Source organism: Anas platyrhynchos, chromosome 16 (genome assembly GCF_047663525.1).
Source record: "Anas platyrhynchos isolate ZD024472 breed Pekin duck chromosome 16, IASCAAS_PekinDuck_T2T, whole genome shotgun sequence".
NCBI classification, from domain to species: Eukaryota; Metazoa; Chordata; class Aves; order Anseriformes; family Anatidae; genus Anas; species Anas platyrhynchos.
In genome coordinates, this window is record NC_092602.1 from 1391036 (window position 1) to 1417359 (window position 26324).

Sequence of the window (26324 nt, forward strand, 5' to 3'; positions counted from 1 at the left end):
CCCGTTTTAGGGAGGAGTTGGTTTCGCCCGCCCGGCCTGGTGTAGGATGGGGAGCGGGGGAGAGCCCGCCCTGCGGCGCCATTGTGGGTGAGGGCAACCGCGGGCACTGACGCCTCCGCCCGCCATCTTGAGCCCGGGCAATGCCTGCGGCCGCCATGTTGGGTAAGGGCAGGACTTCCTGGGGGCTCCCCCTTCCTCCAGCCGTCCCGCCGACCTGCTCCGCGCCCGCCTCTCCCTAATCCTCACCTTTCCTTCTACCACCCCGCCTGCCCTCGCTGCGCGCTGTCACCACCAAACCTAGCGACGCCTCCCCCCCTCCCTCTTAACGCCAGCAACCAAGATGGCGGCTCCGCCCCTCCCCTCACCCCGCGCGTGCGCACTGCGGCTCGGCCCGGCCCGGCCCGGCTCGGCTCGGCTCGGCGCGGAGCGGGGGCCCCGTGAGCGCGGCGGGAAGCGGCGGCCCCGCGGGGCGCCATGGCCAAACGGCTGCGGAGCAGCGAGCTGTGCGCCGACTGCAGCGCCCAGGGTGCGCCGGGGGGCGGCCCTCAGGGGCTGGGGAGCACCGGGGGGCACCGGGGGGGCACCGGGAGAGGGGCTGGGGGGCACCGGGGGGGCGGCGAGGGGGCCGCGGGGCTGGCGGTGACAGGGGCGGGCTGAGGGCTGGGGGGGTCCCGGGGTCTCCACAGCGCTGTGGGCGCGCGGAGCTGCGTTATTCCGGCTCTTTTCCTCCTTTTTTTGTGTTACGAAGCCGATCCCGGAGCCCGGCGCTGCTTTGTGAGGTGCAGCCAGCGCTGGGTGCCCCCCGCTGAGGGGGGCTGAGGGGGATCCCGGCCCTACAGCCCCGGGGCTTGCTCGGTTTGCACAAGAGCCGGGCTTGCGAAAGGCGGCCCGAGTGCCTCGTCCAGGCTGGGTGCTTGCAAGCCCTGCTGGTGCTGTGAGGCGCTGGCGTGGCCCCACGGCTGGTTTATTTTCATTTTGGATTTGCCAGGCTCCTCGGGGCTGTGTCGCGACCCGGCCCCTCGCTGTGTTGTGTCGTGACATAACGGCACTGCCCGACAGCAGCTGGGCCGAGTGGAGAGCTCCCCAATAAGAGATTTGAGCGACTTAATTGTCTCCGCAGAGAAACCTTGATCCTTTCTTTAGATAAAAGTCACCCTTCTCTCATAAAGCAGAGGGCGACGGGCCCTCAGGGAGCAGCTGTGGGTGCAGCAGCGTCGGGGACCTGCAGGGACCACAACCTGTGAACCCACAGGAGCAGCGGCTGCGGTGACGGCTGCCCGCCCGCTGCTGCTTTGTTGCTGCTGTGAAGCACGAGCCCTGTTCTGGGCCGGGCGGTGATTTTACGTGAGCTCTTCTGGTCGTTTCCTATTCTCAGGCAGGAGCTCAGGCTGACGGCTCGGGCTGCCTGCACACACTTCCTGTTTTCGGTCACGCTGCCATGTTCCTGAAAGCAAACTTGGCCGAGCCTTTTAGCTTCTCCCCTGTTGTGCTTTGCTATCAGCTTAGGCATATCTTCAGCGGCATCTCTTTCAAAAAAGGACTAAAACAGAGCCCAGCACAGACACTTCAGTGTAAACCTGAACTGTCAGTGGCCTGTACCTGCCAGCTCTGTCACACTGTAATGCTACTCCCTTTCCATGGTACTCAACTGAGTTGAGACTCCACAAATCTTTGTGCAATTTAATTAAAAAAACACTTGGAATAAGCCGATGTGACTTTGGGAATAGGTTGCAGCACGAAGCTTCCCAATGCTTTTAGATCTTCCCTGATCACGGTGTCAAATCTGCTGCCTCCCCATCACCCAGGCTTCTCAACTGGCCTGAGCCACTCTCCATCCTCTCAGTCCCCTTGCCAACTCTGCCTGCTGCCTCTCCTGTCTTTTTATTTTTATCTTACTTTTTTCCCCTGTCATACCATCCACGCTTCCAGTGGTGCTGGTTTGGGGCACATTCTAGGCATACGCACGGACTCTTTCAGAAATGTTATTTCTTGTAAGCAGAATGCATGAGCTCCAACTACAAGCAGAGCCTCTGCTTTGTCTTCAAAAGAAGTTTGAAGCCTCATTTCTGCTATGAAATGACCAGATAAACAGTAGCTTACTTTATTGTGGCTAAACGGCCAAGCTTTGGAGCCAGTTACGCTGAGAGAAACCTGCTGTTGACTGTTAGTCAGAACAGAGCAGTGAGGTTCAGCAGCAGCTTGTAACGAGTGACTGAAACAAGCAATGTAGTGGCTTTCAGAAGAGTCTTATTAGTTTATGAATGAGTGTATGGTGAGGTTGTCTGTAATAAAAAGGGACGAGACTCATTAGTCTGGAAGGCTGCCTCCAGTCTTAGGTTGTTAGGCTGGAGTTAGCACAGCTCATTTCATTGTTATTTTTCCCACTCTCAGAAGTTAAAGTAGTTAAAATAATGGAGTGATTTAATAAGAAGGTTGTGTGCTTGTTGTTACTTTGTTTTTTTAATTAGATTAGATTTTTTTTCTCTAAAACATGCATTTTAATTTGGCTCTGGGCTATGTGATAGTTATCATCTGTGAATAGGTGCTGCTTTCCCTCCTCAGCCCTGCTTTGAACAGGTTTGCCTGCATTGCCTTCCGCACACACACAGCATCAGCTCTGCTTAAAAACCACAATGGAGATCAGATCTCATTTCGGGGATCCAGTAAATTTATTGCATGCGTTAGAGCAGGATTTTTATGATGCACAATTGCTTAGATGTATTCTGACACGGTGCAGGAGATCTCTCATCAGATACCAGGCTTGTGTGGTATTCAGTCAGCCTCAGCCCTGTCTCTGGATTTGGAAGTAAGTAGAGTATTTCAAAATGGATGAGATCTTCAACTCCTTTTTCTTCCTGGGATGTGCTGGATCTGAAGATCTGTCTTGTTACTCGGTTGTAACATTTACAGGCTCATGTAAAGACCAAGCAGTAAAGCTCAGGTTAGAATGCAGAGCTTCCTGTTTTGGTCTCTGTGTTTGAAGTAGAGTCGTATTGCCTTCCGTGTTGTAATAAAAGTATTCTTTTTCAGATCCTTGTTGGGCATCTATAAACAGGGGAATTCTGATTTGCGACGAGTGCTGCAGTGTTCATCGAAGTCTGGGGCGTCATATCTCTCAAGTGAGACATCTCAAGCACACACCATGGCCTCCAACATTGCTGCAGGTAGAGAGTAAAAACATATCTTCCTTTATATAAATAAATATATTTAGTGGTCTTGTAGAATTTAAATTGCTAAGCATTTGAGAGGGGCTGGTCGTTTGCTTTTTTTTTTTTTTTTTTTTTAGGTAATCTTTTATTTCTCTTGTTTTTGCCATGGAAGATCACTAAAATCAGAATTCTGTCTTATAAATTTGATACCTTTGTTTTGGAAAGTGACTTCCAGTTTTTCTTTCAGACTTCCATTGTGCATTTACTTCAGTCTAATTTTTCAATGTGTAGCAAGCCTCCCCTTTTGGTAGAGCTGCTGTTGTGATGAGTAGAGAATTTAAAGGGGGTTCTTATTGCACTCCATGTAATAACCTCCTAAACATGTGCCTGCTTCCCATATCCCAGTAGGTTATGGATGCTGGCACACAGAATAGGAATCCAAGTCAGCGTGCTGCCTGCTTGAGAATAATTACAGCTATTTGATTAGTCAGTCTGTGCAGCCAGCAACAAAAATCCTGCATTGACTGTTTATGTACATTCTGGATTTCAGATGGTTGAAACACTGTACAATAACGGTGCTAACTCCATATGGGAACATTCATTGCTGGACCCTGCCTCTGTTATGAGTGGAAGGCGCAAAGCTAACCCGCAGGATAAAGTGCAGTAAGTGGAACATTACAGAATTCTTACGTTTGGAGAAGCATGATTATTTTAGTTAGCAGTGACAGAGGCAGCAAGGTATACGTGGGAACCTAAATCTGCTTTGTTTCTGGAAGACAACGGGGGAACAAATTAGACATTTGTTCACTTTAATGTTTGTTCATACCTTCATGTTTGTAACAGAGGTATGCTCTGTATAGTTATGAAATCTGTACTTTCTTGTTTTCATAACGAAAACATTTCTCTTTTTTTGCTCCTAGTAATGTGCAAAGGTCTAGTGCTCTAGAGAAAGGAAAATTGGTGTCATTTTGAAAGCACTAATATTTGTTTTCTTTCGGTTTTGTTGTTTGGGTTTCTCCTTGCAGTCCCAATAAAGCTGAATTCATTAGAGCTAAATATCAAATGTTAGCATTTGTTCATCGCCTGCCATGCCGTGAAGATGACAGTGTGACTGCCAAAGATCTTAGTAAGGTTAGTATTTTTTTCTGGTAACGTACAGAAACTAGTTTGTGTGTAAGAGAACACTGAAATCTGACTGAACTTAGTTGGTTTTGACTTAATAGTGCTGAATAGCAGCAATAATTGTGTAAACAAACACAGCTTGGCTTCATTCTGAAGCAACTTTTTTCTGTAATATATATAGGGAGAGATTCTTGACATGTAGATGGTGGAGAGGCATTGACTTAGGTTAAGGTGGAGTAAAACTGTTACACAAAACAACTGTAGCAAGAAATGTTGTGTAACTTTCTTAAGGGTAGCTGAATTACAGTTACTGCCCCTGTGTTAAGTCCAATCCTGTTTCTTTTTCAGCAACTCCATTCCAGCGTAAGGACAGGAAATCTGGAGACCTGTTTGCGACTACTCTCCTTAGGAGCTCAAGCCAACTTCTTTCATCCCGTATGAACGTGGTTTTTATTACTTTGATAAATGATCAGTTCTTACAGTTTGTAGGATTTATGCAAATTTCAGTTGATATAAGTATTTTAATCTTATATTCAGAACTGAAGATAAAGTAGAGTGATGTGCTTTTTCTTAATAACTTGCAGGAGAAAGGAAATACCCCGCTCCACGTTGCTGCTAAGGCAGGACAGACTCTACAAGCAGAGTTATTAGCGGTTTATGGTGCTGATCCTGGCACACAAGATTCCAATGGAAAAACTCCTGTTGACTATGCAAGGTAGAAGGCTTGAGATATGTGATGTTCTTGTGTTAACTTGTGATCAAAATTTGCATGATGATCCTGGTTAGATATGTTTCTGTCCTGAAAACAAGGAAAAGCTGTATGTATATGTAGTTTTTTACCCACTGAAACACTCCTGAAAATCCTGCTGCGAGTCTGTGCTGTGTCGATACGCTCAAAGTGCTGTGTTCCACAGTGACTTGTACTGAATCTATTTCTCTGAGCAGTTTGGAATTTTTATGCATCTCAAAATGAATAACATAACCTTTCTTTTTTTTTTTTTTTTGTATGCCTGTGTAAACCAGACAAGGTGGGCATCATGAACTGGCAGAGCGCCTGGTAGAAATTCAGTATGAACTCACTGACAGGTTAGCTTTCTATCTCTGTGGCAGGAAACCAGGTGAGTAGAAAAAACTGCACCTCAGGGTCTTTCACTGTTAGTTCAAACTGTGGTATATATTCATTTCAGTGTTAGTTACACTTTTTATATCAATTTTAAATATTCTAACATTAAAAATTAAGTTCCTTTCTGGTTTTATTTTGTTCTGTTTTTAACACAGAAGATCAGATGAGCACTGTTTAATTAAAATAAATGAATTGCAGGGAAAGTACAAGTTTGATAATGTTGTCTAGTCTGCGGGAGATATTGTGGAAACTCTTCTAAGTAGTTTCTTCTCATTGAAATGTAAAAGCCAGGGAGTACCCAATTGAATGGTATCTCTTGAAAACATGCTTTGAAACTTTTAGCCAGTAAATACTATTAAGACACCTACATTAGAATTTTAATACAGTTTGTAAGACTTATTGTAATTTTATATAACACAAACAAGCTGTGGTAGGAATGTTCTTTTTGGGCCTGTTATCTTCCTATAATTGGAAACTGAGCGATCACCTGCAAGATACATGTAAACTATGTTTGCATGTATTCCTGGGTTTCTCGTTATTATGTCTTTTAGTAAAACTGAGTACCAACTACCTATCCTGACAAAATTGAAAACTATAGTCCACTAACAGCCTATTAAAGTATGGTTTGTTTTCAACTCTAGAGCATAAAAATGGACAGCACTTTGTTATACCTCAGATGGCAGATAGGTAAGTTGCTGATTCTGTGGCATGTCTGAAAACATTTTAAAACAAATAAATAAAAAACAAAAGCCTAGCAGTTAAATTTAGAACTGTCCTTTCCTCTGAAATAACTTCTAAGCTTGTTGTCATTTTTAACTTTTTAATGTGTGCTTTGTCAATCTTGGGGGTTTGTTTTTTTTCCCCTATAAAGAATATTGGAACTTAAAATGGGAAAATTAAAGAAGTTTACAATGTTTTCTAAAATTTAGGAGGAAGATGAGGCAATTAAATTAAAGGAACACATGGGTATTTCTGGGGAACAGATTTTGTAAAACAGTGTAAGGACCCATTGAGTTAATTTCCTGATACAGCATTCTGAAACTAGTACTTGCAAAAAAGCTGAGTTTCTCTTTGACAGTGCTTGTACTTTTGGTCATCTGTGCTCTTAAGTTTTGACCATGATCAATTTAAATCTCCTTTTTATGAAAGATACCAAGTATTAACCATACGTTCATGTTTTCCCTTTATTGCTCTGCAATTGGAAATTAGACGGCTGTAAGTAAACTGCTGTTCAGTTTATTGCTTGTAACATTTCTACAAAAAACAGTAATAGAAATAAAAATTACATAGAGAAACAATGTCATTGTTGGTAAAAAATACTTAGTGATGACATCTTTTTTTTTTTAAGTGTTCAGCTACTGGAGAAGTACTGTATGTTTTCAGTGCTTAGGTATTTTGTGGAGCACAGTAAGGATCATTTGCCTCATTACACAGAGAGGGAAATTGACATGCGGAGAAAATGAATTGTTCAAAGATGCTCCTTAGATTGCAGAGCATGGAGTATAACCTGATTGTCTTATCTCTGCTTGATGTCCTCTGCTGGTCTTTTCTTCTTCTTTTTCTTCCTCTTGTGTAGGTGACTGCCTACATGATTCCCTGTGATGTCATTTGATCATGCAGAGATTTTATTTGAGTCTTTCCATCCGTGTAGGTCAGGGAAGTCATCCCCTAGGTGATATAAACATGGACTCATAATTTGTCAGCTTCCTTATCTGTGGCTTTTATGATTAATTCTGTTAAACTGCAGCATTTTCGTAGTGTGCCTCATACTATAGGCTGGAAACTAGCAGAACAGATCATTGACTAATTGGTACACATTGATGATGAGCATGGCTGTTTTGCTGTAGCCATTTACCAGCCTGTTGGTTCCCTGCCTGCTGTGTGGTCCAGTGGAACAAATCCTGTGTGATCCCTGGGGACTCAAGTTTTGGTCAGAATCACCATGTTTTTCGGGTTCCCTACAGAAAGCATTTTACTGCTTTACAACTTGACTGCTCCTTGAGCTATGCAAATAGGTACTTATAATCTGAAGTATTCTTGGGATCCTTTTTGTTTAGATTTCAGTTTTTTATTTAGAAAAGTTTAAGAATATGCTAATTAGCATATTAATAATACTGGAAAAGTTAATGTATTAAAAACTATAAAAATACTAAAAGATTAAGGAGTATCAAATAAAAGATTTTAATCATTGAATTGTTGAAATGTGTAGAATTTATTTAAACAAGCGTTTAAATGCTGTAGATTTAATGATCACTTCTTTGTTTTCATAGCAGTCTAGATGTATCAGAACTTGCAAAAGCAGCAAAGAAGAAGCTTCAATCTGTAAGTAAAACTTCAGTGTGCTATGTAACACATCTTTGCTTTAATGTAGTAAACTCTGCACTTCATCCTTCAAGCTGGTTTCAGATACTATTAATTCCTACATAAATAAGAGTCGTGCTGTTAGTAGTCATTTTAAATGCATAGCTAGCTAAAAGTAGATGTATTCCTGCACTGTGTTTTTGTGTGTCAGCAGTTGAGCACCAACACATACACCTTGCCAGCAGGACTGCTTATTGCTTTGCATCTGCTTAATGGATAAATTTGCTGTGCAGGTTGAGAAGCAAGCAATTATATAGGCTGAAAAACAGAGAACTGAGTTGTACACCTGTATTCTAAATGTTATAGAGGTCTTAATATATTTAGTTTAATTTTGAGCTGTAATTATTGTCTTCTACCCTTAGCTAAGCAACCACTTATTTGAAGAACTTGCCATGGATGTATATGATGAAGTCGACAGGAGGGAAACAGATGCAGGTGAATGAGGATTTCTGGAATGTGTTTAAAATCTGAATTGTTACATTACATAAAAAATGCTGTTGCAAGTACATGTTCTGTTTAAAGTACTTTTATGTTCAGAAATTACTGATAGCAGTAATTTCTTTGTCTATTGCATTGTCTGCAGGTGTGTGTTAGTGTAAAAAAAAATAAATTTATTTTTTCCTCCCCTCTTCCCTGAGCAGTTTGGCTTGCTACTCAGAATCATAGCACGCTTGTGACAGAGACCACAGTGGTTCCTTTTCTTCCTGTAAATCCTGAATATTCCTCAACCAGGAATCAGGTATGTGATCTGAATACTATACAAATATTCTCATTTAATAGGCCAGTTGTTCTAAGTAATACTGCTTTACTGTGCTTCATTATTGCAGTAGAGTTGTGACTACTTCTAAAGAGGTTAAAATAGTTTCAGGTTACCCCTGTCACAGAGTTCTGCAGCTGTTTAGCTTAAATTGAACAGTCAATTCACTGTAACTGCTATAGTCTTTGTTTTACCTGGGAACTGTGCTGTTCGTCTAATACACGATATATTTAACATTTTTATTTTTTTAATTGTTACTCTGTAACTTAGGGAAGACAGAAACTGGCTCGATTTAATGCTCATGAATTTGCTACACTAGTTATAGATATTTTAAGTGATGCCAAACGAAGACAACAGGGGAATCCTGTCAGTGGTTCCAAAGGTAAGTTTGGGTTCTGTGTGCAATGTTGCAGTAATTTGATTGATATGATAGTATTACCTAGAAGTACTGTATCAATGAAGAGATTTATACTGTTTTTATATGATAACAAGAACTAAACAGGCACTTGGATAGCAAGCTAATGACAACATACATTAGGCCTCCAAAATAATGGCCAAATATGTGAGATTTGTGCATTAAGGCTGATATTTATAATACAATTAAATCAAGTGAAATTCAGGAAAATCTTTTTATGATGGGTGTGATTTTATGATAATTTGGTTAAAAAAAAAAATAATAATAATCCAGAACTCTTGAATAATTTGAGCAATACTTTTGTTTGGCAGCTAGAAAACTGTCAAAGTTCTAGATGCTGTTTCCTAGCTGCTATATACATACAGGACTTTTCTGTAATTGGGATGGTTTAGAGCTTATTGTTAATTTTTCTAAAAGTGTTTTTCTTTCTTCCTTGAGCATGTTCGATATCAAAGAATGCCAACAACAAAGCTATAGTTCTAGCCATAAGTCTATTGGAGTAGTATTTGAACATTAGTCTTCTGTGTGGAGCGAAAATATTAAATATATATATATATAAAATCTTTTTTTAATTGAATTTTGTCATTCATTTGTCCAGTGTAGTCAGTTTTGGATAGTAATAATCCATACCTATTGGGTGGATCTAAATTAAGTTCTCTTGAACATGTCAAATGGCATTTGTCTTCTGTTGTTTCTTTGGTCGAATTTTTATTTTTTTTTTAATTAATTTTATGCACTTCCATTTGTCCTCCAAACTTACCAGTACATTTTAAAATGAATTTTGATTAACAGAAAATGTGGAACTAATACTCAAATCCATAAGCAATCAACATAGCAGTGAAAGTCAGGATAATGACCAGCCTGATTACGATAGTGTTGCTTCAGATGAAGATACAGATCTGGAAACAAATGCAGCTAAATCTAACAGACAGAAGGTGGGTCTGAGGTATTTATACACATACCAAATTTTATTCATAAAGGTATTCCCATTGGAAGGGAATTTAACACACATAAACGATCAGAGAGCCAATGTTTTAATATTCATCTTCATTTTGGAATCATGCCTTAGTCTGTGTAGTTTCTAACAAAATTAGATGTTGTGACTCAATGAATTTGTACTGTAAAGAAAATGCTTCTTTAGAAAAGTAAACTATGCCACTGTGCATGTCTGGGGATGTAGAGACCTAGCTGCACAGATGAAATACTTAGATCTCCTGAAATACTCTTATTCAGTGATTCCAGGTATTTCACAAACACTTACTTCTTCTCTCTGAAAAAGTATTCAGAGCAGTCCAATAATAACTGAATGTTTTAAACCACTCCTGAAAATAATGCAGCATGGCGAAAAAGGGGCAGCAAATTATAGTATTTCTAGTTTTATCTTACATGGTAACATACCCACTGTACACTTAGTGAACTGTCTTTTATGGCTTTCAAGTTCCTTATTGTGTATTTAAACAAAAACCCTTATGAAACAGTATTGTTTCACTGTTTGAATTAACTGAGACAAATGTTTTTGTGCATAGGGGAGCTAAGAGCTTATTGATACCAAATTTATTTTATATTGGCATAAAATGATTTGAATGTATGGATCTTACTGAAAGGTATGTGAAAAGCTGTTGAAATCTCATTGTCTTGTTTTCTTTTAGTAGTCTCAGAGTTTTTCTCTTACTGTTTATAGAGTCTGGATTCAGACTTGTCAGATGGACCAGTGACTGCCCAGGAATATATGCAAGTTAAAAATGCATTGGTGGCTTCTGAGGTAAAGATTCAGCAGTTAATGAAAGTGAACATCAACTTGAGCGATGAGCTGAGAGTCATGCAGAAAAAGGTAAGAAGCACAATAATGTAACGTCTTCATCCAACGATGTGTTATCAGTTAACTGTAATGAAATTGCTGAAGCTGAAGATGCAATAACCCAATATTAGTACAGGGAGAAAACTTTTAAAATGGAGCCATTTTAGAATTGGATATGAGACTACGAATGTGTGTGCATGTAGCACATGCTTTGAATTTTTTTTTTTTATTTTTTTTATTTTGTGGAGATGATAATAGTCTACGTAGTTCACTTTGACATAAGTTTTCCAACTGATGAGGCAGTTATTGCAAGTCTGGTGTACTTGGGCTGTCTTGCTTCAAGATGAGCAGTTTCTGATAACCAGGAAGCAAGCGATAGCACACACATTGTGTGTGCACTTGTGTGTATAGGTAAATACTGCACTTAAAACTTTTCCAGTGTGCATGTTATTATTTAGGAAGCCTGGCTGGAATGAGAGGAAAGTAAATTTCTAGTCCAAATTGACAGTAGGTAAGACTCTGAAATATGGCAATAAATTACGATGTTTTTGTATAACAGGAGACTTGTTTGCATTTGAATCTGGGGGAAATGGTGCATAAGGAATATACTGATAAACCCGATTCCTGTTTTAAACCTTCACTGTGGGTTTTGTCTAGATGAGCATAAGGTAGAGGTATCTCACTTATTATATGAGTTACTGTGGACAGGTAGACTTATGCAAACAGCAAACTGAAGGTTTTCGCTAAAATTCTGAATGTAAAGCTCCAAAAACACAATTTGGAAGCTAGACCTTCTAATCCGTATTTATGTAAGTCAACAATTTGTTGAATGCTCTGCCAGTTTTCTGATAAATATTGTTGTTATTATTTGTAACTGAAAATAATCAGTAATAAAACAATGCAAACATAGATAAAACCACTTTTTTTTGTTCCACTCAGCAGAGTAAGGCATCTGAGGCCCCTCTAATTCAGCAGATGCAGATATCCTCGTCTGTTTGCTGCCATCCTTTTGTTGCAAATGTGTCCAGCCCTTGAGATCTATTGGAATGTTGAATACAGGGAGGAACCCAAGAGATCTCTGAGTATTTCCTGTTCTTTTAGCGGCTTGTACTGATCAAGGATTTTTTTATCACTCAGATAAACTGAGTCTCTTGAAGCAGATTTAATCTACACATAGGGAAGAAAATATGGCTTATGAAGTAACGACTCCTCAGTGTATTTATGTGGCGTGGCAAAAGAAATCATTGGTCTGCTGCAGCAGAACTTGTTTGAAAGACAGCGCAGCCAGGGCTCGCTCATTTTGAAGATGCTGCACTGGTTTTATGTCCTGATGATGTGTGTAGCTGGGGGACTTGCTTACATTAATGCTTGGTGGCTCTGGATTAGCGTAGAAGTATTGCAGCAGTGCGCCTTCGTGGAACACAGAGTAGGGAGGAGTGCTAACAGCTGTATTAGCTCTGAGCTGCTGGGAGCTTCTGTGCCATGCGGGAATTCTCTGCTGGGATATTTGTGGCAAGACATCAATGTCATTGTTCTTCAGCAATTTTCATGGAATAGATGGCATTCAAGAGTCTTTTTTTTAGGTTGAGGGCTTGGTCTGGGCTTACGTGAGCTATTGGTTTAAATTGCAGCAAAAGCAGGGTGTAAAATGTGACAGAAGTTAGGAAAAAGGAAACTACAAATTTGACCTATTGAATTGCCTTTAATATGTCAAGCTTTAAAGAAGTAGCTTGGCTCCTGGCTGATCCTCAGATCTGAAGATAATGGGGCATCTGACTACAGAGCACACAAAATGTGCATTGGGGAGAGCATAAATTATCTTGATAAGAGTCTGTATGTTTGATTTAGGGTACTGGGAAGTGCTCTAGGCAAAATAGGATTGTTCTGATAGAAAGAATGTTCTTGAGGTTTCATGAAAGTAGAAATATACAATTTCCTGTTTAAAGGCCATCCTCGGTTTGAAATACCAGTTTGAATATCCAACATTTTGTTGGAGAATTGCTGATAGCTATTTTTTACATCTTTTCTTTGTGATGTGTTAATATAGCAAACTTACTCTGAGTAACTCCACAATAAACAGACCTGTTGCATTTTTACTATCCATCAAATACCTAAAATAAAAAAGCTTTGAATTATTTCTCATTGGCTTCTTAGAAAGCAGTAGCTGATACTTTATTTTCATAAGCTAAACTCTCCTCTTGCTTTGCAGAGCAAGCTCTGATTTTCTTTGCGCTGTCTCTGGTGTCTATGCTATAGTTTTGGCATTTTCAGATTTTGTGGGCCTTATGTTAAAGTCCTCTTTTAAATTCTTGTGTTGACTGCTGGAACGGATCACCTTGCTTGAAAGAACAGTTTTGTTGGCAGTCCTTCCCCACGCATCCTCATTGTGTTACGTGATTTACGTGCCAGGACAGCCAGGCTGGAAGAAACAGATTGTGTGTGTTTTTAACTACAACAGCCAATTTTAAGATCCAATTTGACTTGTGTCCCAGCAAAAAAAAAATGCTGGAAATCAACACATAAATATTTTCCAGATCTGCAACATAGATTCTGTGCTTGTACTAAACAAATCAAGTAGATTTTAAAAAATAAATCAATCCCCAGCTACTGGAAGCTGGGTTTGCTAGTAAAGCAGACAAGCTTTGTGTAGTCAGTTTGCTTTTGACGCTTGCTATTAGGAAAACAAAGTCCCACTGCTAAACATTTCTTTCAGCTTCAAACGCTACAGAGTGAGAATACCAACCTCAGAAGACAGGCCACAACCAATATATATCAGGTCCAAAGTGGTTCTGACTACACAGACCCTACCAACAATTCTTCTTTAAAGCGACGACCATCTGCACGGGGTAGCAGACCCATGTCCATGTATGAGACTGGATCAGGTCAGAAACCCTACCTCCCCATGGGAGAGGTCCCATACCCAGAAGAAAGCATAACAAGACTGCAGCCTTTTCCTCCACATGTAAGTAAAACTGCTGATGCTTCTGCATTTCTCCTGATGTTCAGCTTTTCTGTCTCTTCCACCTGTGCTCACTTACCAAAGCTGCTCAACTGTCTGCTTTGGAGTGAATTTGAAGTGTAAGAATTGTTACTGTTTGCTGTATTAACATGTCTGCAGGAGCTTGATGTGTAGAAAAGTAAAACCTGTAATGATATTGGAATATGTGAACTGGAGCTTTTGGCTTCTGCTCAGCTCTTTCTGTTAATGACAGTATACATGCCAAATATCAATGTGTGGCTGTTTCAAAGCCATGAGGGGGGAAAATAGCATTCAGAGAAGGTGGGTATAGTTCGTAGATTTCTTTCTGGATATATACAGGCATATGACAGTTTGTGGAACTCTAGAGTGACCTTTTAAAACAAAATAAAACCGGAGCCAACTTATCAACTGACAACCAGTTTCTTAATCTGAGCTTGGAACTGGATACTGAAGATGTTTTAGATCTGTTAGTTGCACAAATTCTTCTGGATTAGTATTTTTCTGTACGATGCACTACGAGTGAAGACAGAGTTCTGCATTGGCCACAAGGATTCTGCACTAATGTGGAGGGAGGGCAGATATTCTGTGCCAATTGCAAAGACACAAGTGCATTAGGGAATCTGCAGAAATTTGTACACAGCTCCCCCCCACTTCAATTAGATTAATAAGAACTTGAAACTATGAAATCTGTATTGTTTTAAATGTTGGCATGTCAATATAAAAGCAGTTCTGGCAGGGAGAAGTGTCAGAATTTTTTTGTATGTGGCTATGCGTGCAAGACATGGCAGTGTTTTGTATAGGTCCTTTGCCTTTCTTAATTGTTTTGAAATGTGGGTAGAGGCGGTGGTTCTGAAGCACCGATCTGTTTTGTGGTGTTTGGTTAATTTGGAATTATGGTGAATGTATTGTTCTCTGTGGAATTTTGAACCTCTGGAATATCCATATTAGAACTGCTCAGGCAGATTATAAGCAGCCTGGCCTGGTGGGAGGGGGATTGGAACTGGTGATCTTTAAGGTCCCTTCCAACCCAAACTGTTCTAGGATTCTGTGATTACCATGAAGCCAAATGTATTCGGAAAGAATTAAGTCCTCACAGGCTCAGCTAAGTTCTCAAAACCATTCTTGCTTTATGTCATCTCCGTGGTTTAAAAAATGTTCCTTTATTTCCGTTAAGAATTATTTGTGTTTTGTTTTTTTTTGGTTTTCCCGAGTGTTTTTCTCTTTCCCATTTTTAGATCGGGAGGAGTGCGTTTGTGACCTCCTCTTCATCTCTACCTTCCTTCCCCTCCACGCTTTCCTGGTCAAGGGATGAAAGCACACGAAGGGTTAAGTACCTTCCCAATTGGTCTTTGCCTGGAGGAGGTGGCACTCTCCCCACAAGGCTTCTGCCCCTGTCCTCTCCCTTTTTTGCTGATAATCTTCATGCTTGCATGAAGCAGTATTTCATCACTTTCCGTTTCTTCTGCAACGTGCTGCGGACACTTGCCTTTCTCTAAACTTCACAGCGGCTAAAATCTTCAGCATTTAACACCGCGCACAGTGACTCCAAATCACTCGTTCAACTGTGTAACAGTGAGAACAGCCAGAAGACAACTTGCTTGCTGCTTGGGAAGTAATTTGGCAAGCGCTCACTGATATTTCACAAGCCGATGTGTAACCCTTCCTCCTGACTAAAATGCACTGCATGAGGCACATGTATGTCCTAACTTTAAAGCCTGCTTTCTTTGGGGGCTGTCAGTCTGCATCAATCCACATCGATATTGATGGGACCCATTTATTTTACAGGTATTCGGTAGTTTGTTTGAAGCGTGCTCTTTAAGCATCCAAGCAGATAATTATTCAGTTATCTGAACCAACAGTTCATTCGTTCGGTGGTGGCCAGCCTGCGTTCTGCTGACCCAAACAGATGAAAAGACTGAGTGGCACGGGTGTTGGTTTTAGCAAGGATACTTTCAGGTCGAGATGAAAAACTTTGAGAGTGTATAAAGGGATTTATATTGGTGTTCCATCAGGATCTACAAAACCTTATTGTTAGTGCTAGAGCTAACAAAACCCCTTGACTTTAGGAAAAAAAAGTTACCAAGAAACATGAAATGCATTCTGTGAGCTCTTGTTGTTCCGAAGACATGGTCTTTGCTGCAGCCTCATACGCGAGCTGTTTGAAGAAGCCTCATCCAATTTCTTAAGCTTTCAAAAACCATTTTTCTCTTTTTTGTAATGGGACATTCAAACCTACTCCTACTCCAATTGCTAGAAGGAAGCATAAATGCCACCTTGCGTAAGGAGATGGTTAGCACAGCCTGCAAGGCGAACAGTTTGGTAGACTAGTCTGTGCCAGCTTCTTTGTACTCTTTTTTTTTTTCTTTTTTTTTTTTTGCTTCTTAGTAAGACTTAACTGCTTTTGCAAAGGTCTTCCAAGAAAAGCTCTCTCTTTCCCCTGCTGTCTGTGTGGTTAATGCAGAGCAATCGGTGCCGTCTCGTTCCATTTCTTCGGCAAATTTGACAACATAATACTGAACGTTTCAGAACCAGTCTGGGGTTAGATGTTGGATGGTAATGCTTAATTAAGATTCCCTTTGTCTTAACTGGAGAGTTCCTGTAAAGCTCCGGGTGTGGCAGCTCAGCGGGGATGGCAAGGGGCCCTTTGTGGTGCGCGGTGCCCGTGAGTGGGGCAGGAGCCGATGCTGAGGCTGAGCTGTGTGTGGTGCCGCTGACATGGTGCTCCTGTAGACGGATGAGCAGTAGCAGCACTTCTGACAAGTTCTGCAGCTTCTGAGACCGTAGCAGGCAGATGTGTGGGGATCCCAGGGCCTGGCCGAGGGTGGGAATGGCCTTGGGGCTGCAGAGTCTGCGTGAGATGGGCCTGACAGCAGGTGTTCATAGCGTGAACCCGGGATGTGCTGCCCAGGTATAAAATATCCAAGTTGGAGAAGGGATCCTAGCTAGCTGTGAATTTCCAAGTGTGTTTTGGAGCCCAGTCACGGTGTACTTAGCTGGGGAATGTGGTGTGAAAGGGAGAGCAGGGAAATACGGGGCTGGGCTCAGGGCCTCCACCCTCCGTTCTGCAGTGAGCCCCAGCTCTGGTTGCTCTGACCCCTCTGTGGTGGGCATCCTGCCACGCCTGGTTGGGCCACCACTCGGTCCAGCATCCCGAATTCGGTCCGGCCTCCCTCTCTATGCTGGGCTTCAACTCATTTCAGCCTCCCATGCTCGGTTTGACTTCTACTCTGTGCCTGCTGTGGGCCTTCTGCTCTTGCTCTGGCTCCCCTGCTGCGCTGGGGCTCCCACTTCGGTTTGTCTCCCTGCTCTCTGGTGAGCCTCCCGCTCACTTTTCAGCCTCCCACTTTGTGGTGGTTTTGCCCTCTCCGCTTGGCCTCCCTGCCTTGTTCTGGCCTCTGCTCCCCACTGGGCCCTGGCACACACCTGGCATTTCAGCAGCAGGAGAAGGAGCTCGTGCTGTGAGCGCCTGTCCTGCCCCGCTGAGCCAGGCCCTCGCTTGGGGCATGGTGGGACTGTGCTGTGCAGCAGCGTGCAGGGTGTTGGGGCCTCAGGTACAGCAGGGAGAAGCTGGCTGCAGGAGCCTGGCAGGGGGCAGCAAGGTGCACTGGGCTCCCGACCAGCAGCTGGAGCAGAGCAACCCCCAAACATGGGGCAGAGGGGTGCTGGCACAGCTCGGGGCTCTCCTTTCATGCACAATGCTGAAATAAATCTGTATTTCTTGCAGGCCTCGAAGCTGGAGAAGCAGAGCAGCGTGTCGGAGAGTGACTACGATAACCCCACTGCCCCTCTGGAGCTGGAGGAGACAGGGTAGGTGTGGAGAGCTGTCGGAGGACAGGGAGTTTCGTGGTGGTGAAGTCCTGTGCTGCAGGGCCAACCTCAGCTTCATCCATTTGCAGGTCAGGCAGGAAGGGACGGCAGAGGAGCATCATTTGGCAGGGGGAGGGATCCATCCCCGAGGACACCGACGCAGCCCCCAGCTCCAGTTTGCCCAGTACAGAAGATGTGATTCGGAAAACTGAGCAGATCACTAAGAATATTCAGGAGCTGCTGCGAGCGGCACAGGAGAACAAGCATGACAGGTAAGGCATGAGTGCAAATTGCTCTGGAGTTTGAGAAAATGAAGAAAATTCTTCCACCAGCCGTGTTAATGCTGCAGATCTTGATTTCACAGGCAGGAAGCGTGTAGGCCTGTGGTATTCTCTAGTGTACTGGAGGACGTAGTGTGAGCAGGGGTGTGTGACCAGTGCAGGTGGTGGAAGCACGTGCTCCTGTCCAAAAAGCCAGCACAACACCCTGCAAGTGGGTTTGGGCTGCAGCGCTGCCTGTCCCCTGCCTGCCCTGCCAAAACTGGTTCAGGGACCGGGAGTGATGGGGAATAAGGTGATTGTGAATTCCTGCTGCAGAAAGCAAATGTTGTTTAAGATGAAAATCAAGTGAGTATTTCAGAGAAATTGACGTTAAGTGGAATTTTGGGCCTTCAGACTGTCATGTCCTTGGGTAAGGACACCCTGTGGAAGGGTGATAGTAATACTGAGGCTTGTTTCAGCAATAAATCTGTAAAGCAGGGAGAACTTTTGACTTTCCTACTAAGAAGTTAGTACAGTGAATGTACAAGCAAAAGCTATTTTAAATTATTGAGCTTAGTCACAGGTGTATCTTGGTAAGCAGGAGACTTGGTCATCAGGTAACACGCAGCTCCAGCTCCCTCAGGGAACTTCTGGCCCAGTCAAACAATTAATTTCCAGAACAAACGTGAGCAAGTATAAGTGGTAGTCACAGCCTGGCCATCAGGTAGTGCTCCTGCACAGCTTTTATAAAGGACTGTAAATAATAGTTACATCTGAGCACGTTTTAGGCCTGGAACAGTTTTGGTCTGCAGAAAAACCAAACTTGCCAACACGTCTGCCTGCAGACCTGAGTGCTGCGCCCATCCTTGCCTGTGAGAAGCAGCTGATGATTTTTGTTAAGCCCTTGCTTCCTGCCTTGCTGAGAGAAGTGCACAACAATGGGGCCACTCTTGTGCTGTGTTTTTTCCTTCTGGTACTTTTCTATTTTTAGAAGGGCCAGTGTGTGTCCTTTCCTTCTCACGCTGAATGGCGAGATGTAACGTGTTTGTGCTGAGCTCCCTGCCCTTGTCCCTAACCTCTGCCACAGCAGTGTGGTATTGCTTGATTCTCACAGATCATAACGAGAAGCAACAGTGAGAGAAGTTTTAAATGACTTTGGTTTTTATATATGTCACAGTTTTAATAATAAAAAGTCATTGAAAGAAACAGGGCAGTGTACCTAACTTTTAGCTGTTAAATTGCATAGATAGTTATCAAAGCTGTGCTCTTTCTTGTGTGTTCTGTGCCATGTGTAGGAGAGTGCGGTGTTTGCCAGTACTTAAATGAGTATAATCTTCACTGAACTGTGAAGCTGTTGTTCTTTGTTTTCCTGTTCCCTGGCTTTGTCTCTGGGGGCTGAGAATTGCTCAGCATGCGGCAGGCAGGAGATGGAGTGGGTTTGTTCCACCGTTCCCTTCCTGCAATAGGGGAACACTTCCTTAACAAACCTAGGTACCCAGGGAAGTAATAACATAGCCTCCAAATTGGTGCTGAGAATGTTGTAGATAAAAATCACACGCTGCATAGATAACCAGGCAGTAATAAAATGATGCGAGCATATAATCTATTAATGAACCGCCTTCTTCCCTTTTCTATTTTTTCTTGCTTTCTTCTGTTCCTTTTCCTGTGCTCACCTGGCCGAGCAGACCATTAGAGCGTGCGAGCATGCTCAAGCTCAGACACAGCCTCGGCTGCTTCAGCACGCTGGTTCCCTGGGCCGAGAGAGCTCCTCTGCAGCCTCTGACCATCCAGCAGCCCGGCCCTGCCTCCTGGTACTCTGGCCTCTGTCCCTGCCTCCCAGGCACAGTGTCCTTTCTCTTACTCTCTGCTGCCTTTTTCCCTCACACACCATCTGCACAGGGGTCGTTAAAGGCTATGCATGAAATGCTTCCGATGATAAGGAACCTGCAGAGAATGTCCAGCACAGGTAGCTATGAGCCCTGGTGCTGCCAGCTCAGTTGAAGCTCCCTTTGCTGATTTAATGGGGAGCAGAATCACAGCCTGGCATTGTGGCTGGCTCTAGTTAAGAGATTCTCCCATCTCTGTTCTACCTGTTGTCCACCAAGACAAATTATGACAAGTAACTTCTCAGCATGCAGCATTCCTCAACCTCAAAAGGTCTTCAACTTTTTATACAGCTGTCATGCTGAACGATAACATAATTTGTGCCTCAAATCAATTAAAAAGAAAAAATGATTTAACCAGTGCCTTCTAAACTAACCAAAATAAAAATAAAATGTAAGTGAAACATTTTTCTAAAACAGAACTTCCCAAACTTTAACTCCAGGTGTTACTACCAGTGATAAATATCAGAAATGGAGGAAGAGGTTGTCACCAGTTACTGGTAACGATGGATTCTCCTTTCTAAGTCATCACTACTCTAATATCCTCCCAATGTCTTACTGGGATGTGTACAAATGCATTGAATGTGTCAGGTTATTTCACGAGCTTTCTTATTTCACAAGTGTTCCAACTACATAACACAGCCATTCCTCCAAGACATGCAATAAACTTTGCAGCTAACCTAGAGAACTGGAGATATGTTGTGAACTATGCATCATTAATCTTTGGTCAGGTGGTTCTTAGGGGTTTATCTGCCTTGTTGCCTTGTTATTGCAGAGTTTAATCATCAAACTGGCTTTTTTATGATGCAAAGTGCTGTTCAGTGTGGCTTGCAGGAAACAAATTAAGAACAAATTAATTTTTAACTCACTGGCAGAAAGGAATTTACAACAAACTTGAAAGATTTCCCTCCGCTTTCAGGTTATTTGGAAGGACTCAGGTGATTTGAGACATCCAGAAATACACCTTTTTTTTCTTTTTCTTTTTCTTTTTTTTTTTTTTTAGCAATTTTCCTGCATTGCCAAAATGACCCCAGTGTGTTGCTTCCTTCTCAGTGTGTTGGTGACTGACCCATTTGCAAGATGACTGCATAAAATGACTGTGGGGTTTTGGTTTTTTTCTTGCTTGAAAGGGCAGTGATCTACCATAATCCACAGGTGCTGATTATTTTTCTTGAATGTGGTTGCTTTGTGATTTTTTTGAGCTTCTTTTGCTCAAGACTGAACCATATTAATTAACTAATACTGAAATTGAGTCTTCGAAGCATAAAAACGAGTCTTTTGACATAATTTGGACAGACCACGCTAACAGAACAGCTCACAGCAGCTTGCGGTAAATAGTTTGAAGATGTAATTTGAACGGGTATTACTAATTTTCATTTGGTATGCAAGTCCAAAGTGAAATCCCTCAGGACTAATGGAATCCGCATTATTTTAGTAGCTATCACTTATTAACTCAATAGCATTACTGAATATTTAGCCTGAAACTTGTGTTGTGGAAGTAGTTGGTAGCTAAGAGATGCATGTGCTTGGAAGGTGCTGTATGGGGATGGTGTGTTTATGTTTAGGGTGTTGAAATCCACCCGAGAAGGCATGGTGGCACCACTAAGCTACCTGCATGGGATGGTTTACGTAAACTTTACCAAAAAAGCAAGGTAGGAATTGCATCCTGGCAGTTGGGCATACCCCATTCTTAGGTACATAACCTTCCAATCTGTGAGATGGAAAGGGAAATAGGTGCCCAGTGCTGCAGTCCTGGCTTCAAATGATGGTGACTGCTCCAGGGATGGGAATCTTGGGGTCATGGTGTGACTTCAGCGTGGATCTGCTGCAGACTGAAGCGTTCTTGCAGTCAAGCTGCTGGCCCTGGAGTGGCACGTTTGTTACAGAGGCTCTTCAGAGTTTAGCTGAGAAAGGAACATCAAAAGCTGTGAGGGGTAGACCTCAGGTCTCGCTGCCAAGTGTTCTGAAGTCAAATTGTTGGGGTCACTGTGTTGAGGTAACTTAGGTACAAAGTGGTTTTTAGGAAAAGATCCTTCTTTATAGCTTGCAAATGAGGAGAAAAATGCAGAAAAATTGTAAGTATTCTTTGAAAGGTCAGTCCAAGACAAGATAGTGCTATTAATAGCAAAGCTTGAATGGTAAATTAAGAGTTTGGATGGCCAAAGTTCAACTCTGAAACATGAAATCAATTTAAACACTTATTTTTTAAACTCAGATCACTGATGTTGTTTAGCTGCTTAGATCCTAAGCAGTTTAAATACTTTTCTTTTCATAGTCTGATTTTACAGCCTCTTAGTTTATGCAGAAAAAGCTCATTCATAATGAAAGATTTTCCTAAAATAGTTTCCCAACTGTGGAATCTTGCTTTAAGTTTGTGGCCGACGTACACCAGTTTGCACGGGCATGCTCTCGCACACACAACAATGATGCCCATTGTGCACACACCAAACAGAACCAGCCGCACAGCTTTCTGGAGAATTTAGAGACAAAAACTGTAGCATTGGACTGGGGGAAGCGAGGAGGAGGAAATTTGAGTGTATGAATTAATGTGTAGTTAATATTCATAGACATGTCTCTGTAATTGCTTACAAACTGAGGTCTCTTCATGATGTGGACAGTCATTCTTCAAACAAACTTTGATCAAAGAATAATGCAAACTGGAGAATTAATTTTGTATTAGTTAAGATCTTGTTTTTTCTGAAGTCGGTTCTATACAGACCTGTGCTGTGGTGTGCCAGGGAATGCTCAGGAAGGAGACACTGAGGATCGCAGCATTGTGTGTTGCACCATCTACTTCAGTTGCCTGAAGCACAGCCTGCAAGGATATTTTTAGAATATGTATGGCTTTTTTGTTAACTCTGTTGTTTTTAGAATAATAGTCCCTGACAAGTGAAATTGAAGAGGGAAGGGGGTCTCCACACAACGAATAATACATTGCCTCTTTTTGCAGCTATATACCGTGCTCCGAGAGAATACATGTGGCAGTAACAGAAATGGCAGCCTTGTTCCCAAAAGTAAGTATCTTTCAGCATTAACATGGGTTTGGCCTCGTTCTTTGTTAGTATATTTACCTGCAGTAAATAAAAAGCAAGAGCTGCAGGAAGGGAGAAAATGACTAGGGTTTTTGTGGGCTGGTTTGTTTCTGTGTTTTGGGTTGTTTTTTCTTTCAATCTTCCATTCTTGTGTTTATTCACGTGCTAATGAGGAAAGGTTAATTTGTGTATCCAGGCCCCTGATTTTACTCTTGGACTTTCAACTTGAGATGCATGCAGTTCCTCAGAAAGTAGAAGCAACTTGCCTCTAGTTTGTGGAGCCGTGTGGTTATACTGGACTTTTGCTGGGCCTTCAGGTTTTCCTTTGAATGCCATTGCTTGTTTTTTATACATGTTCAAAGTCTTTTCTACCTCTATAAAAGTGACAGGGAAATCTCATGCCCTGTGTCTGTCTGAACTGTCTTCTACACACTATTGTGATGGCAGCCAGGACACATGCTGGGTAGCAGAGAATGAGAAAAATTAGAGAACTTATATAAGTAACTTCTAAAATGAGAGCAGGAAGCAGTATTCCTTGTTCACGCCTGAGATTGTGGGAACTCATTTCATCCACTCCTGCCCTGTCCCTGCAGCGATGGCTTATAACATCCCGCAGAGAAGTCTGTGTAGAAAGCAGAGCCCGAGCAGCAGCTGTCCCATGCTAAAGAACACTCATCAACCTCTACTGGCTAATTACAAGTGATCCTAAAATTGTTCTGTCTGGTTTTACTTTCCCAGAAACCCAAATCTGAACTGGTAAGGACTTCTTTGCGTCTGCTGACATCTAGTGCCTACAGACTCCAATCTGAGTGCAAAAAAACCCTTCCTGTGGAGACGTGCCCTACGACGGACATCCAGCTGGTTACACAGCAAGTCATCCAGTGCGCCTACGACATTGCCAAGGCTGCTAAACAGCTGGTTACCATCACAACCAAAGAGAACAACAACTGAGTCACTCTTGGCTTTTTAATCTTGTTTTTTAAAGGTTGAATTTCAAATATAGGTGTGGAACTATTCAAATTTTTATGAGGAAAACTAAAGGGGCAAGAAACTTTTTTTTAAACTCAGTATTATTTTTGCATGTTTTCTAACAATTTTAATGATTAATTTAACCCACTGCCTTATTTTGTGCCTGTGTTGCCAGTTTAGTTACCGTTAATAGCATGTTGCAAATAGCTATTGAGCCAATATCATGTACCAGCGGTGTTTCAAGCTCTTGCTAGATGTTTCCTTGAGGCCACGTTCTGCTTTCAGATATTGCTTGCAAAATCCCCACCAAAGTCAACTGCAGATATCAGGGGGCAGAATCTCGCCTCTGCTCTGTCCATCCTGGAGCCTCCCGCGCAGTGGTGCTGCTGATGGAGAAACGTGCAGTGAAACGGGCTGCGAAGGCTCCAGGCCCACACCTGCTGACCAGCAGAAGGAAGCTCGTACTCCTGATCATGGAATACCAGCCACTATTACCTGTTCCCATATCAACTGTTGTGCAATAATAATGTTTTTAGTCTGCCGAGACAATAGTAGCTGTGGGCATCCGAGCTTATTACATGTAGCTATACAAGGTCTTTGTCACTTTACCTATTTTTGGAAGGAATTTCAATTTTAATAGTTATTTCTTTTAGTTGTCACTATGCCATTAATATATTATGTTTGATGTTACTTTAGGGCATTAGTGGTTAAAATATTATCCCTTGTTTCTGGTTTGGTATCTCATTCTTAAGTTTCCTACAGAATTTTACTGTCATCTTCAAGGCAACACCTCGTTTGCAGCAGCACTGATGCAATTTCACTGAAGATTTGTGATAATTGGAAAAAGAAGTGCCAGTTAAAGGAAGCTGTGTCTGCCATAGCATATAACCTCTGTACCTCAACGTATCAATGTGAAAAGGTTTCTTCTATCCAGTAAGTATTTTGCAAAGGATTCAAAACTTTACAGCTATTTACTGAATAACCCAAGCTAGGTTGCCTGTCAGAAAGGTAGATTGGTTACAGACATCCATGTGTGTTTCAGGTTTTTCCATTTATAACAGTTTACAAAACTTTGAAAAATAGGCAAGTCCGTAATTACAAAAATGAGAGCTCCTGGGGAGTCAAAACTCCATAGTTTTTGTCTCCTCACATCCCATTTGGAAGCCTGTTGTGATTTCTAAGGAGCCTGCTAGGGCAGTTTAGCTGGCAGCCAGTTCAGACAGTGTTTTATTTAAGAGCAAAGTTACAGAACTACAGCAGCTGTCACGTGTCAGCAGTTGATTGGAATATTCAGATAGTCCTCACAGGAGCATTTGAGTCAAAAGTGATTATCTGCCATTCAACAAACAGGTCTACAGTATGGAGTCTACCAAAAAACACTTATGCTTCAAGGCTTCCTGGTAGAAAAACTGCTGTATTTAGAAGATGAAGCCACTTTCAGCAGTTCCTTCTTGCAATCACAGTGTTTGTATGCACGTATAAACACTAAGTGCCATAACATGCTTGGATTCTTGTGTTGGATGTAGCTCCATTTTTAAAGTAGTGTAAATCTGAAGGAGGGAAGGAATGGAGAGAGTAGATGACAATCCAGTACATTAATCTTCTTCATAGTAACTTTTTTTTTCTCCCTTCCTACACCTCTGAATCCTAGAACTGTCTCTAAACTCACAGGAATGCAGACAGGCTGGGATTGAAACTATAGAAGATTTATAAAACCTACTTCAAAATTATTCTGCTTGCAATTAAATACATTAAGAACAGGTTCCCAGAAGATTATCAAATTAATATCATTGAAAGGTAGCAGATGGTATTTTTAAATCTCTCAGGACACCATTGTTTGCTTTTCTTTAACATATCCTACCTGATTTTGAAGCAGGGTAGCACTGAGTTATGTTGTAGGTTTATATTTGTGCCTGTACCAAAACAAAAGGACACTTCAATAGCTACAAGCCCTCGTTCTAGCTAGGCTAGCTCCAGGTTTTCTAAAAACAATCATTTATCTTGGTGGAAGGCCTAGCTTAAAAAAAAAAAAGCCACTTGTAATAGATTTTCCATTCTGGTAAATTCTGCTCTCTGAGCAAACATTTGTTCTAGACTGGTCATTGCCATACCCTGTTACTGCTCCAGAACCCCAGTGCACGTGACGAGGGATGTGCAATTTTCTGATGCCATCAGTGAAACAGAAACAGTCTGAGCAAACACTTACGTGTTCTGCCAGATCTCATCACCAAGGCAGTGTTACAAAGCCAGCTGTAGAACTAAAGAGTAGCAGGGTAACCCCCAAACCGCACAGCATTGCGGGTCAGAAGATTTATAATACCCAAATAATAAAAATGTTTTTTCTTTTATGACATCTCCTTCCCCCACCCCACAAACCAGAATTCCTCTCTTTACAAAATGCTGCATAGGAACAAATTTTTTTTTTTTTTTTGCCTTTTCTGAAACTTGTATTTATCAGTGTCATTCTGTCTGTACTATACTCTGATTTAATCTTTTGTTTACTGTATTACTATAAAATGCTAAAACCTTGTTAATGTGTAAAATTACTTGGGATTATTTGACTGCTGTTTTTGTAAAGAAAAGATCCTGAAAGAGTTGCTGTAGTTAAGTAAAGTCTGCAGTGCTCAAACAGACCGCATCTGTGTAACCTTCCTGTAGCACGGACTCA

At 42.0% G+C, this 26324-nt stretch overlaps 1 protein-coding gene across 10 annotated transcripts; it reads left to right on the forward strand.

Annotated features, from left to right (window-relative positions):
* Positions 1 to 361: 361 nt before the first annotated feature.
* Positions 362 to 26289, forward strand: GIT2 (GIT ArfGAP 2). Of its 10 annotated transcripts, none has more exons than XM_038187546.2 (21): positions 363 to 526; positions 3031 to 3164; positions 3700 to 3812; positions 4175 to 4280; positions 4620 to 4706; positions 4856 to 4986; positions 5295 to 5389; positions 6036 to 6081; positions 7665 to 7716; positions 8118 to 8190; positions 8397 to 8494; positions 8783 to 8894; positions 9720 to 9862; positions 10609 to 10758; positions 13439 to 13687; positions 14941 to 15030; positions 17430 to 17512; positions 17602 to 17784; positions 19458 to 19583; positions 22606 to 22669; positions 23426 to 26289. In XM_038187546.2, the coding sequence occupies exons 1-21, from the start codon at positions 475 to 477 to the stop codon at positions 23636 to 23638; spliced, it is 2400 nt and encodes a 799-aa protein (XP_038043474.2). In that variant the 5' UTR covers positions 363 to 474; the 3' UTR covers positions 23639 to 26289. The 10 variants fall into 10 exon arrangements, with proteins under 10 accessions (XP_038043476.2, XP_038043480.2, XP_038043481.2 ...); XM_038187547.2 differs by having other exon boundaries at positions 7668 to 7716; XM_038187550.2 differs by having other exon boundaries at positions 19458 to 19612; positions 23426 to 23566.
* Positions 26290 to 26324: the final 35 nt, after the last annotated feature.